The sequence below is a fragment of the Amphiura filiformis genome, chromosome 14, assembly GCF_039555335.1.
Source record: "Amphiura filiformis chromosome 14, Afil_fr2py, whole genome shotgun sequence".
Lineage (NCBI taxonomy): Eukaryota > Metazoa > Echinodermata > Ophiuroidea > Amphilepidida > Amphiuridae > Amphiura > Amphiura filiformis.
In genome coordinates this window covers 18,652,575-18,667,213 of record NC_092641.1, presented here as the reverse complement: position 1 = coordinate 18,667,213, position 14,639 = coordinate 18,652,575, and the positions used below count along the sequence as shown (strand labels likewise).

General features: G+C 37.1%; 2 protein-coding genes across 2 annotated transcripts; both read left to right on the top strand.

The window, feature by feature from the left end:
* Window positions 1-2,134: 2,134 nt before the first annotated feature.
* Window positions 2,135-6,995, top strand: LOC140168957 (uncharacterized). Its single transcript, XM_072192266.1, has 3 exons — window positions 2,135-2,531; window positions 4,022-4,162; window positions 5,311-6,995. Exons 2-3 carry the CDS (start codon window positions 4,093-4,095, stop codon window positions 5,604-5,606), a joined length of 366 nt encoding a protein of 121 aa, XP_072048367.1. The 5' UTR covers window positions 2,135-2,531; window positions 4,022-4,092; the 3' UTR covers window positions 5,607-6,995.
* Window positions 6,996-11,793: 4,798 nt separating this feature from the next.
* LOC140168956 (uncharacterized) lies at window positions 11,794-14,559 on the top strand. Its single transcript, XM_072192265.1, has 2 exons — window positions 11,794-11,930; window positions 12,870-14,559. The coding sequence occupies exons 1-2, from the start codon at window positions 11,861-11,863 to the stop codon at window positions 13,163-13,165; spliced, it is 366 nt and encodes a 121-aa protein (XP_072048366.1). The 5' UTR covers window positions 11,794-11,860; the 3' UTR covers window positions 13,166-14,559.
* Window positions 14,560-14,639: the final 80 nt, after the last annotated feature.

The following is a 14,639-nucleotide window of genomic DNA, read 5'->3' as shown; positions in this document are numbered from 1 at the left end:
CAAATGGAAAAATAAGGGGTCTTCGGTGGCAGACCATGTGTTCGTACACAAAATGGGGTCTTTGGGTGACACCGATGCTGCAAAAGGGGGTCTTAACAGCCCTACGCGTCACCTCCTAAGTGGGAGTGCCCCCCGGACCCTGTCGTCTTGCGTTCGTGGAAAGTGAAACTATTTTTAAGATACGGAGTACCAGACAGGAAGGATGAATAACATCTGAAAAATGAGAGTGCAGATGCCATAAGGGACGCACCATGGAGTTTTGGTCAGGCGGGGTTTTCTTTATTTTTTTTTTTTTGTTTTTCAATTTTTATGTACTAGTATACCTTTACAAAGAGTCCCAGCAGGCACAAAAATGTTTTTAAAACGTTTAAAGCAAGTTACATTATTTTAAAATAGTTGTAGTAGGTTATCAATAAATGTGTTTTAATGTTAAGAAAACGTTTTATACTTTATACAACTCGACATTTAAACGTTTTCTGACAACCTTTTATAACCTTTTGCGAATGATATCAAAAACGTTTTGTGTTTGCTGGGGTATCAGTAGATTTCTCCGTAGTCCAATTGCCCATTGTGCATACTCTGGCTATTGCATTTAAGCTTAAAACTCTGATTTAATTAATTTGTGCACAATTGATATATTTTCACATCTTTTTAGTCACCTTACTCCCTCTGTTTGTTAGCCTCCCTAACTCGGGCTTTCGCGATTAATAAACTGGTAGAGAATTGTTCAGTATTGAAGTGGTATTATAATAATGCCATTATGATATGTTGCATTCAATTATATAAGCCTACGTATACTTTACTTTTACTATCACTAATATAATTATATAAACCTTTTCATAACCATTTTATACTAGTGTTTTGATGTAATAAATATCAGTATAACTATAATTTCGAGTTCAACTGAATGCGTTTATCATGATTAATAACATGTTTTTATCTATCAAAAATCGACTATGGCATAGTCTAGGGTATCAGTGAGGCGACTTTTTTTGGTCTGACTTGTGGGTGGATTTTTCACCCCCGGAAATAAAATGTGCGCCCTTAATTACACACCAACACGTACCCCCCCAGCAAACACAAAAACGTTTTAAAAACATTTTAAATAAGTTATATTTTGGTTTTGGTTTAGGTAAAAACGTTTTAATAACATTAAAATGTCGGGTTATATAAAGGTCATGATAACGTTTTAAAACGTTTTGTATGAAAACACACTACAACAATATTTTTAAATGTTTTCAAAAATGTTATTGTAAACTATTTTTGCAAACATTTTTGCCAAATATTGTGTCAATACTTAAATAACATTATGTTAAAATGTTTGAACCCGGCAAACACAGAAATGTTCTCAAAATGTTTTTTTCAAAACCTTTTAATAACATTTAAATGTCGGGTTATATAAAGGTCATGAAAACGTTTTTAAAACGTTATTGAAAATATTTTGGGCAAACATTTTTCGCAAAATATTTTTTCAACTCAAAATAACATTCTGTTTAAAATTTTTTGTATCAAGTTTTCAAGAATGTTTTTGGAATGTTATTAACACGTTTTTATACCCTTTATATAACCCGACATTTAAACGTTTTCTGTAAAACATTTTTGTTTGGTGAGCAGTAGATTATCAAAAATGTTTTTAAGGTTATGAAAACGTTTTATACTCTTAATATACCCTTTATATAACCCGACATTTAAACGTTTTCTGACAACCTTTTATAACCTTTTGCGAATGATGTCGAAAACGTTTTGTGTTTGCTGGGCCATGTGCGCATTTAACTTTAATTGCATATTTTGATTATTAAAAGCCTCGCTATTGTACCTGTAAAAGAGACTGCAAACTGTTAGTTGTTGCTAAGCAGCACGACGCCAACTAACAATTGATAAGGGAATCCCGAGCAGGGCTTTCCCCATCGATTTATTGATTACCTCTCATCGTCATATAGGGACGATGTAAAAAGACTAAATGGATAATAAAGTTATTACCAAATACATTAAACAAGGTAAAAGAGTGTAAATGTTATTTTTGCAGTATATAACTCATAATACCTTTTCATTTATAGGATTTAGACATTAAATATGATTGCGCCTTTTAAATGTGTGACTGGTCAGCAATGACATGTCTCAATATTTTAGGTCAAAAATACGTCTTAATGTTTTTGATTGTTAACATTTTGAAGGTGGACCCGAAAATCAATATGATTATTGAATTATCTGGGTCAGTTAGATCAGCAGCTGAACACAGGTCATGTTTACATGTGTTATTCTGAGCCGTTAGTTAGTTACCTGTCGTATGCCTATTTAGTAGTTCACCGTTCTTATCGCTGTTACATGTATAGGGCTACCAATTCTAATTCAAATTCCCAGAATACTTTCTATTATCATTAACCACATTAAATTAGTATTCAGAATGCCAACCTTACGACGAATCAGATGAACTTATGTTAGATTTTGGATAGTTCGGTTTTGAACTTGTCTGCAATTTATTCGTGGTGACGCTATTCACAATGCCGTTGGATTCAACACAAGTTTAATTGGTGAGTAATTTTTTGATTAATTATAAGCAGCGTAATGAAGGTTTAATGATAGATTAAACACTAAATGATTTCTTTCAAACAAATGAGAATTGGACAAAATAATGAGAATTGACAATTTTCTCATTTCTAAAAACTTTCTCATCCAAATGAATGACAAATACTAATAAACCACGTGTCAATAACATGTCATTGTTTTAAATGAGAACAGCTACAATCTTGGAAAAAAGTACTTGGAACGCTTGGCAGAATTTCTTACGATCATGGAAATGACGTATTTGTGCTTGGGAACAAACAGTACATCTACAACAATGATTTACCCTCCCCTCCCCATTAATCAATGTTGGACACATTGAGAAACCGTTGAAGACATTTGTATTTCTCAACATTGCATGGGGAAAGGGGGTGAAAGTCTCCCGTTATTTACACGCAAGCGTTCCAAGACATATTTCCAAGATATCATCCCAGCAAACACAAGACGTTTTCGACATCATTCGCAAAAGGTTATAAAAGGTTGACAGAAAACGTTTAAATGTCGGGTTTAAAGGGTATATTAAGAGTATAAAACGTTTTCATAACCTTAAAAAACATTTTTTGATAATCTACTGCTCAGCAAACAAAAATGTTTTACAGACAACGTTTAAATGTCGGGTTATATAAAGGGCATAAAAACGTTTTAATAACATTCCAAAAACATTCTTGAAAACTTGATACAAAACATTCTTGAAAACTTGATACAAAACATTCTAAACAGAATGTTATTTTGGGAGTTGAAAAAATATTTTGCGAAAAATGTTTGACAAAAAAATTATAAATAACGTATAAAAAACGTTTTCATGACCTTTATATAACCCGACATTTAAATGTTATTAAAAGGTTTTGAAAAAAACATTTTAAGAACATTTCTGTGTTTACTGGGTTCAAATATTTTAACATAATGTTATTTAAGTATTGACACAATATTTGGCAAAAATGTTTGCAAAAACAGTTTACAATAACATTTTTGAAAACATTTAAAAATATTGTTGTAGTGTGTTTTCATACAAAACGTTTTAAAACGTTATCATGACCTTTATATAACCCGACATTTTAATTTGTATGAAGTACCCAGCAAACACAAAACGTTTTCGACATCATTCGCAAAAGGTTATAAAAGGTTGTCAGAAAACGTTTAAATGTCGGGTTATATAAAGGGTACATTTATGGTATAAAACGTTTTCATAACATTAAATAACATTTGTTGGTAATTTACTGCACAGCAAACACAAATGTTTTACAGAAAACATTTAAATGTCGGGTTATATAAAGGGTATAAAAACGTTTTAATAACATTCCAATAACATTTTTGAAAACTTGGTGCAAATCATTCTAAACAGAAAATTATTTTGGGGTTGAACAAATATTTTGCAAAAAACGTTTGCCCAAAATATTTACAATAACATGGTCAGGGATTTAGGTATTTGCAAATAAAAAAATCATTTGTTTTCTTTCAGATCGAAGACTCTATCACCTGAAATCTCCAATTGAATCATCGCATCTTGCAGCTTGAAACAAGTGACACACAATGCCTCGTCAAGGCGATCAAACTACCTATTATGCAATCAACTCAGATATTCCAATACCAGCACCAAAAGGTAAGCTGCCTACAGATTTTGCAATGTGTAACACACATGGGGGGTGGGGGTGGGGGGGTGTTTGATGATATGAGCGGTGGCCGGCCATAACCCCACACTTTTATCGCTCAGATTATGGGTTACCAGCTACATTAGGGTGAGTGAAGCCGACTGAGCAATCAGGGATTTTGATGCCCCCCTCCCTCAACTTTTGAAAACCTGCGCACGTCACTTAATGTGAGTCTTCACTATGTTTACCCTTTCATTCACCTGTCTTCCTTTTCCGTCTCTTTCATGTTTTGTACGCATGTCTTTGTCTCTTAGCTTCTCTGTATGTCTAGTTCTGAATACAGAATATTTTCCTTGTTGTATTTTTTTGCTCCTTTTTCTTTACATTTCCTTCTTTGCATCCATTGTGTAAATTTGTCATTACCTAGCTGGGGGTTTACAACCCCCACGCTAGGTATTCTAATGCTATCCGATTCTGCTTTCTTCTTCTTCTGGCAACAAAAACTAGGTAATTTCAAAATGCTTCTCCTTCTACATGTTACACCCTACAATTACGTAACTTGCACATATGTATCGGCTATATCCAGTGCCCATAGGGTGCAAACAGAATTGGGGTCAAAGGTCATTAAGGGGGAATTTCCGGTATATAACCAAATACCTTCAAAATGCTTCTTCTGCATGCCACATATTACATAGCACAATGACATCACTTACACATGTGCATCGGCTTTACCCAGTGCACATACCTTGCACACAGAATTGGGGTCAAAGGGCATTAAGGGGGTAAAATTTTACAATTGCATTATCTGGACATCTGTAAGGGGTATGGGGCTCAAACTCAGTGACAACAAATATCATGACCAGGGAACAATTTGCAGGGGTCAGGTCAAAGGTCATGCAGAGGTCAAATTTTGGAAATGCATTTTCTGGACTTCTGTAAGGGGTACGGGGTTCAAACTCGGTGACAACAAACTTAATGACCACAGGAACATTTTGAAACATTTTGCACCAACATGCTTACATGCCCCAGCTAGGTTTGTGGTCTATGACCACCATTTGCCACTAGTTTTGTTTTGTAATTAACGTCCATTCTATCATTTTGAAAAGGAAAAATGTCTAAAAGGTAAAAACAATTTATTATACTCTTATTTTTATTACAGGTCCACTTTGCGACGAAGAACTCTTGAAAATAGCCAATGCTCTCGTCGGCACAGACTTCCGTTATGTAGGATTCCTACTTGCCGTTCCCGACACACGGATGGCCAGTATCGAAAGAGCCTTCCCTCCCAAAGACAGAACTTTTGCAACTCTACGTGACTGGCGAATGAGAAGCTTCAAGCTGGTTCGTCCAAGTCAAAGTGTGGCGGAACTTACTGCAGCGCTAGGTGCAATGGGCAGGGAAGATCTAGCCAATTATGTGGTAGTGACTTTTCAAAATGCAATGGAATGTGCGTGATTCGATTGATGGAGACATTCGATTGATGGACACATTCTAGAAAACATTTAAACTTATGTAGTGTGGTAATGTGTTTCTGTTATACTGAGATAACACATAATGCCTGGGATTTGCATCATGATCATTGGAACATGATAAATCTGTAAGACTATACTACTATACCTTATATACATTGTAAACATCTGTTTGGTATCCATGTCAGCAGTGTATTTCATTTAGACATGTCACGTAAAAATAGAAACTTTGTCTTGCATGTCAGAAGAAACAGGCAAATAGACATTTATGCAGATGTTCTCCTTGTAGTAAGTCGATTGTGAAAATTCTGCCATTTCAAATTTGTAGGCCTAATTACATTGTGTATGTTCGAACCGGTGGAATGAACATCGATATGATGAGGCTGAAAACATTTAAAGGATTTTTTATTGTTCATTGTAAGATATTTAATTTAGCTGCAACTCTTGTAAAATGTGTGATATGTAATGATACTACAAAAAGGTTTTGTTTCCTGTAGATTGCGTGCAAATCTGAATACCAAATGCGTTTGATCATTTTTATGTCATGAAGTATATGCGTATTACAATGTCAAATCAGCCTCAGTGCAAAGTAGACTGGATGTGAAAATTCAAATTGATATTGAAATCATATTGTTAACGGCAAAATATATGAGAACAAAATCTTTTAAAGAAATTGTCATTATTATTTTGCTTGAAAAAGTTTTTTTTTCTGGATTTCTAAAAAATAAAACGAAAAACTTGTATCCAAAATCAAAATGCGCGCAGCATACGGTAAACAAACATTTTTAATGCCTAGGGACCGTTCACAAACACTTGTTAAGAAATTTCATCGCGAATTTTTTTCGGCCCCCCCCCCCCTTTTCAGATCTCAAAAATTTCAGGGCCAGCCTCTTGTGACATGAAAGTTATGGGTCAACGCCATAGAAAAGCATCATAAAATCAACTTCCCGGAAAAAAATGTTGGTCATTTTTTCAGCCCCCCCTTAGGAGGGTCAAAACTTAAGGGCCCCCATTTTGCATCAGGCCCCCCCCCAACAAGTGTTTGTGAACGATCTCTAATAGTAATACAGTAGTCACGTATAGATGTTGATTTAGTTTAACATTCAATAAACATATAGGCCTAGGCCTGCTAATTAAATAACAAGAATATGTTGTACGTATGTTATTTGAATGTGATGAATCATGTTCTAGATCTCCTTGTGAGAAATTCCGTGGAGATACTCTCCCAAACGTTACCGGAAAATAAACAGACAAATAATTAATACTAATAAATAAATTTTGGACTTATGTAACGCCATTTTCCAGATCTGCAGGATTCAAACCGCTGTAATTTCGCTGCATGCCATGGTGAATCATCACAATAAGATCGCATCAATTAGGATTCCTAGAATGTTTTATCTAGTTTTGAAAAATTAATTAATTTTTGTTTTGTCAAGAAGTTTTTGTTATTGTGACCGAAAAAATTTGGGCCAACCCCCCCCACAACAACAACATTTATTGGATTTTCTCCAAAACTGAGCATTTTTGCAGAAATCTGACCTCACAGATGGATTCACCAAGTCATTTCCATTCTAAATATGTACACTTTTATATACTTTAGACCAACAATTTATGAGATCCCAAACTGAGTTTCCATAATTCCAGGGTTAAGGCCACCCTTAACCCGCGATGTCGGAAATTTTTATTTGGTTATTCTTTGCAAAATATTATAAAATATTAGTAACAACTGTTACGAAAGTTTTATGATCATTTTAAGCTTATTATGAGGTAAAATGAACTAGTGGCAAATGGTGGTCATAGACCACAAACCTAGCTGGGGCATGTTGGTGTTGTGGAGGTATCTGACCCCTACAAAATGTTCCAAAAATGCGCTCCCCTGGTCATGGGGTTTGTTTTCACCGAGTTTGAGTCCTGTACTCCTAACATATGTCCAAAAAAATCAATTCTAAGATTTGACCCCAGATGACCTTTGACCTGACCTATGCATGATGTTCCATAATGTTCCCCTGGTCTTGAGGTTTGTTGTCACCATGTTTGAGCCCCGTACCTCTTACAGATATCCAGAAAATGTAATTCTACGATTTGACCCCAGATGACCTTTGACATGACCCTTGCACAGTGTTCCAAAATGTTCCCCAGGTCAGTAAGTTTGTTGTTGTGGAGTTAGTTTGAGCCCCGTACCCCTAACAGATGTCCAGAAAATGCATTTAGAATATTTGACCTCTACATGATCTTTGACCTGACCCCTGCAAAATGTTCCCCTGGTCATGAGATTTGTTGTCACTGAGTTTGAGCCCCATACCCCTTGCAGATATCCAGAAAATGAAGTTATAAAGATCTGACCCCAGATAACCTTTGACCTGACCCCTGCAAAGTGTTCCAACATGTTCCCCTGATCATTAAGTTTGTTGTCACCAAGTTTGAGCCCCGTACCCCTTACAGATGTCCAGGAAATGCGTTTCTAAAATTTGACCTCTGCATGACCTTTGACCTGACCCCGCAAAATGTTCCCTGGTCATGAGATTTATTATATCGAGTTTGAGCCCCATACTCCTTACAGATGTCCAGATAATGCAATTGTAAGATTTTACCCCTTAATGACCTTTGACCCCAATTCTGTGTGCAAGGTATGGGCACTGGGTAAAGCCGATGCACATGTGTAAGTGACGTCATTGTGCTATGTAATATGTGGCAGAAGAAGCATTTTGAAGATATTTGGTTATATACCGAAAATGCCCTTTAATGACCTTTGATCCCAATTCTGTTTGCACCATATGGGCACTGGATATAGGCGATACATATGTGCAAGTTACGTAATTGTAGGGTGTAACATGTAGGAGGAGAAGCATTTTGAAGTTTGTTGCCAGAAGAAGAAGAAGAAGAAAGAACTAGTGACAAATGGTGGTCATAGACCACAAACCTAGCTGGGCGTGTTGGTGTTGTGGAGGTATTTGACCCCTGCAAAATGTTCCAAAAATGTTTCCCTGGTCATGAGGTTTGTTGTCACCGAGTTTGAGTCCCGTATTCCTGACAGATGTCCAAAAAATACATTTATAAGATTTGACCTCTGCATGACCTTTGACCTGACCCCTGCAAAATGTTCCCCTGATCATGAGATTTGTTGTCAAAGAGTTTGGGCCACATACCCCTTACAGATATCCAGAAAATGAAATTATAAGATTTGACCCCAGATAACCTTTGACCTGACCCCTGCAAAGTGTTCCAAAATGTCCCCTGATCATTAAGTTTGTTGTCACCAAGTCTGAGCCCCGTACCCCTTACAGATGTCCAGGAAATTCATTTCTGAAATTTGACCTCTGCATGACCTTTGACCTGACCCATGCAAATTGTTCCCCTGGTCATGAGATTTGTTGTCACCGAGTTTGAGCCCCATACCCCTTACAGATGTCCAGATAATGCAATTGTAAGATTTTGCCCCTTTAATGACCTTTGACCCCAATTCTGTAAGCAAGTTCTAGGCGTGGGGTATAGCCGATGCATATATGCAAATGACACTATTGTACTATATAATATGTGGCAGGAGAAGCATTTTGAAGGTATTTGGTTAAATACGGGAAATGCCCCCTTAATGACTATTTACCCCAATTCTGTTTAGACCCTATGGGCATTGGATATAGCCGATACATATGTGCAAGTTACGTAACTGTAGGGTGTAACATGTAGGAGGAGAAGCATTTTGAAATTTATTGCCAGAAAGAAGAAAGAAGAACTAGTGGCAAATGGTGGTCATAGACCACAAACCTAGCTGGGGCGTGTTGGTGTTGTGGAGGTATTTGACCCCTGCAAAATGTTCCAAAAATGTTCCCCTGGTCATGAGGTTTGTTGTCACCGAGTTTGAGTCCCGTATTCCTTACAGATGTCCAAAAAATACATTTATAAGATTTGACCTCTGCATGACCTTTGACCTGACCCCTGCAAAATGTTCCTCTGATCATGAGATTCGTTGTCACAGAGTTTGGGCCACATACACCTTACAGATATCCAGAAAATGAAATTATAAGATTTGACCCCAGATAACCTTTGACCTGACCCCTGCAAAGTGTTCCAAAATGTCCCCCTGATCATTAAGTTTGTTGTCACCAAGTCTGAGCCCCGTACCCCTTACAGATGTCCAGGAAATTCATTTCTAAAATTTGACCTCTGCATGACCTTTGACCTGACCCGTGCAAATTGTTCCCCTGGTCATGAGATTTGTTGTCACCGAGTTTGAGCCCCATACCCCTTACAGATGTCCAGATAATGCAATTGTAAGATTTTGCCCCTTTAATGACCTTTGACCCCAATTCTGTAAGCAAGTTCTAGGCGTGGGGTATAGCCGATGCAAATGACATCATTGTACTATATAATATGTGGCAGGAGAAGCATTTTGAAGGTATTTGGTTAAATACGGAAATGCCCCTTAATGACTATTTACCCCAATTCTGTTTAGACCCTATGGGCACTGGATATAGCCGATACATATGTGCAAGTTACGTAACTGTAGGGTGTAACATGTAGGAGGAGAAGCATTTTGAAATTTATTGCCAGAAAGAAGAATGAAGAAAGATCGGATAGCATTACAGTACCTAGCTGGGGGGTGTAAACCCCCCAGCTAGGTAAAGATCGATAGCATTACAGTACCTAGCTGGGGTGTAACCCCCAGCTAGGTAAAGAAGAATCGGAGAGCATTACAGTACCTAGCTGGGGGTGTAAACCCCCCAGCTAGGTAACTAGTGGCAAATGGTGGTCATAGACCACAAACCTAGCTGGGTGTGTTGGTGTTGTGGAGGTATCTGACTCCTGCAAAATGTCACGTAACTTGCACATATGTATCGGCTATACCCAGTGCACATAGGATGCAAACAGAATTGAGGTGAAAGGTCATTAAAGGGGCATTTCTTGTATCTAAACAAATACTTTCAAAATGCTTCTTCTGCCACATATTATATAGCACAATGGCGTCATTTGCACATATGCATCGGCTGTACCACACACCTAACACTTGCAAACAGAATTGGGGTCAAAGGTCATTAAAGGGGTAAAATCTTACAATTGCATTATCTGGACATCTGTAAAGGGTATGGGGCTCAAACTCGGTGACAACAAATCTCATGACCAGGGGAACATTTTGCAGGGGTCAGGTCAAAGGATATCTGAGGTCAAATCTTACAATTTCATTTTCTTAATATCTGTAAGGGGTATTGGGCTCAAACTCAGTGACAACAAATCTTATGACCAGGGGAACATCTAGCAGGGGTCCGGTCAAAGGTCATGCAGAGGTCAAATTTTCTAATTGCATTTTCTGGACATCTGTAAGGGGTACAGGGCTCAAACTCTGTGACAACAAACTGAATGACCAGGGGAACATTTTGGAATAATGTGCAGGGGTCAGGTCAAAGGTTATCTTGGGTCAAATCTTAGTATTGCATTGTCTGGACATCTGTATAAGGAGTACGGGGCTCAAACTCGGTGACAACAAACCTCTATGACCAGGATAACATTTTTGGAACATTTTGCCGGGGTCAGGTACCTCCAAAACACGAACATGCCCCAGCTAGGTTTGTGGTCTATGACCACCATTTGCCACTAGTTTAGAATTCTATTTTAATAGAATCCCTGCTCATTTATTTCTCGTCCCGTAACTATTGTGATGAGATATGCCGTTAATTTTGATTACTTCTATGATTAGGTAATTTATATTACCACTTTGAACCGAACAAATACTTATTCAAATTGACAAGATCTCCAACTCATCATTTGACATTTTCACAATATTCTTTTAAGTACCCCGCTGACAAGACTAACTATTCAAATTTGATAAGTTGGGTCAAGAACTTTTTCATTTTTTAAAATGACAAGACAATCTTATCAAATTTGATGAGTTTCTTGTCATTTTGATGAGAATATCCGATCATTGAAGAGAAATCTGTTATGTCCCCATCTGGATATAGTTTCCCTTGCCAAATTTGACAAGTTTCTATTCAAAAATGATCAGTTCGTTTTCATGGTTTTAAGAATGTATTTGGGTTAAAACACACCCTAATATATACGCACATCCACATCCACATCCCTCGATCCCCCACCCCTACACCCTATCCATCCGTACAACCCTGCACATGGTCAGGGATTTAGGTATTTGCAAATAAAAAAATCATTTGTTTTCTTTCAGACTGAAGACTCTATCACCTGAAATCTCCAATTGAATCATCGCATCTTGCAGCTTGAAACAAGTGACACACAATGCCTCGTCAAGGCGATCAAACTACCTATTATGCAATCAACTCAGATATTCCAATACCAGCACCAAAAGGTAACCTGCCTACAGATTTTGCAATGTGTAACACACACTGGGTGGGGTGGGGGTGTGTGGGGGGTGTTTGATGATATGGGGGCGGTGGCCGGCCATAACCCCACACTTTTATCGCTCAGATTAGGGGTTACCAACTACATTAGGGTGAGTGTAGACTTCTCCGTAGTCCACTTGCCCATTTTGCATACTCTGGCTATTACATTTAAGCATAAAACTCTGATTTATATTGATTTGTGTGCAACTGATAGATTTTCACATCTGTATCTGATCTTTTCAGTCACCGCACTCCCTCTGTTTGTTAGCTTCCATTTTCGGGGTTCGCTATCAATAAACTGGTAGATTCCAAAATCAGAATTGTTCAGTATTAAAGTGAGCCATTATAATTATGCAAGATAATGTTGCATTCAATTACTTTTATTGTCACTAATCATCTGATATTTTTAACTCTTTATGACCATTTTACTTTTGAATACTTTAATTTTAATAAACATCATTTTGAGTTCAACGAAATGGGTTCATCATGACTAATAATAACATATTTTTAATAAAAGTCGACTATGGCATAGTCTAGGGTGAGTGAAGCCGATTTTGTTGAGCAATCAGGGATTTTGATGCCCCCCTCCCTCAACTTTTGAAAACCTGCGCACGTCACTTAATGTGAGTCTTCACTATGTTTCCCCTTTCATTCACCTGTCTTCCTTTTCCGTCTCTTTCATGTTTTGTACGCAGGTCTTTGTCTCTTAGCTTCTCTGTATGTCTAGTTCAGAATACAGAATATTTTCCTTGTTGTATTTTTTTGCTCCTTTTTCTTTCCATTTCCTTCTTTACATCCATTGTGTAAATTTGTCATTTTGTTTTGTAATTAACGTCCATTGTATCATTTTAAAAAGGAAAAATGTCTAAAAGGTAAAAACAATTATACTCTTATTTTTATTACAGGTCCACTTTGTGACGAAGAACTCTTGAAAATAGCCAATGCTCTCGTCGGCACAGACTTCCGTTATGTAGGATTCCTACTTGCCGTTCCCGACACACAGATGGGCAGTATCGAAAGAGCCTTCCCTCCCAAAGACAGAACTTTTGCAACTCTACGTGATTGGCGAATGAGAAGCTTCAAGTTGGTTCGTTCAAGTCAAAGTGTGGCGGAACTTACTGCAGCGCTAGGTGCAATGGGAAGGGAGGATCTAGCCAACTATGTAGTAGTGACTTTTCAAAATGCAATGGAGTGTGCGTGATTCGATTGCTGGAGACATTCGATTGATGGACACATTCTAGAAAACATTTAACTTACATGTAGAGCGGTAATGTGTTTCTTATCAATGGAAACTGAGATAACACATAATACCTGGGATCATTGGGACATCATTTTAGATAAACATGATAAATCTGTAAGACTATAATAAGCTACGGTACAACCTTGTATACATCATGTACATTGTAAACATTTGTATGGCATCCATGACAGCAGTGTAATTTCATCATAGACATGTCATGTAAAAATAGAAATTGTGTCTTGTCAGAAGAAACAAGCAAATAGACATTATGCTGATGTTTTCCTTGTAGTAAGTCGATCATGTTTAACCACAAGTGTTATGATATTTATCATGTTTATTGTGAAAATTCTGTTATTTCAAAGTTGTCAATTACATTGTGTATGTTGAAATGTTCCGCGGGGGGAACACTCAAATATGACAGTGTACGCATGCGTGACCAAATTTTTTTTTTTCAAACACCCCCTAAACGAGTTTTACCCTACCAGTAAATTTAGCCCCTTAATAGGCCTAAGGTAATTTAATATAGAATGCACCCCCTAATGAGTTTTTGGCTAGTAAAAATGCAATAAATGTACCTGTTTTGGATTTGTAATTTACCAAATATTTGAAAAGATACCCTAAACAAGTTGTTCAGTTTCAGAAAACTACCCTTATTCTTGAAAATCAGTGTTTTTTAGACCCTAAATGCGTTACGCACGTAACTTGCCTTGCCTAAAAAACACACCCCTTTTTACTTGTTTTTTTTTTGGTCACGCATGCGTACAGGCCATTTATGTGAGTGCCCCCCGGGAAATGTTCGAACCGTTGGAATGAACATCGATAGGATGAGGCTGAAAACATTTAAGGGATATTTTTATTGTTCATTGTAAGATATTTTAGCTGCAACTCTTGTAAAATGTGGGATATGTAATGATACTACAAAAAGGATTTGTTTCCTGTAGATTGCGTGCAAATCTGAATAGCAAATGCGTTTTATTATTTTTTATGTCATGAAGTATATATGCGCAGTATCACATACATTGTCAAATCAGCATCAGTGCAAAGTAGACTGGATGTGAAAATTCAAATTGATATTGAAATCATATTGTTAACAAAATATATGAGAACAAAATCTGTTAAAGAAATTGTCATCATTATTTTGCTTGAAAAGGTATTTTTTTCTGGATTTCTCATATAAAAAAGGAAAAACTTGTTCCCAACATCAAAATGCGCGCAGCATACAGTAAACAAAAATTTGTAATGCCTATAGGGACCGTTCACAAACACTTGTTAAGCAATTTCATCGCGAATTTTTTCGCCCCCCCTCAAAACTTTTAAGAGCCCCCCATTTTGCATCAGGCCCCCAACAAGTGTTTGTGAATACAGTCACGAATAGATGTTGATTTAGTTTAACATTCAATAAATATAGGCCTATGCCTAGGCCTACTAGTTAAAT

What these genes read in the sequence shown, in the direction of transcription:
- LOC140168956 (XM_072192265.1), top strand. Translation starts at nt 11,861, where the DNA reads ATGCCTCGTCAAGGCGATCAAACTACCTATTATGCAATCAACTCAGAT. An exon ending in TCCAATACCAGCACCAAAAG is followed by an intron (nt 11,931 to 12,869) that starts GTAACCTGCCTA and finishes TTTTTATTACAG; the next exon opens with GTCCACTTTGTGACGAAGAA.
- LOC140168957 (XM_072192266.1), top strand. Translation starts at nt 4,093, where the DNA reads ATGCCTCGTCAAGGCGATCAAACTACCTATTATGCAATCAACTCAGAT. An exon ending in TCCAATACCAGCACCAAAAG is followed by an intron (nt 4,163 to 5,310) that starts GTAAGCTGCCTA and finishes TTTTTATTACAG; the next exon opens with GTCCACTTTGCGACGAAGAA.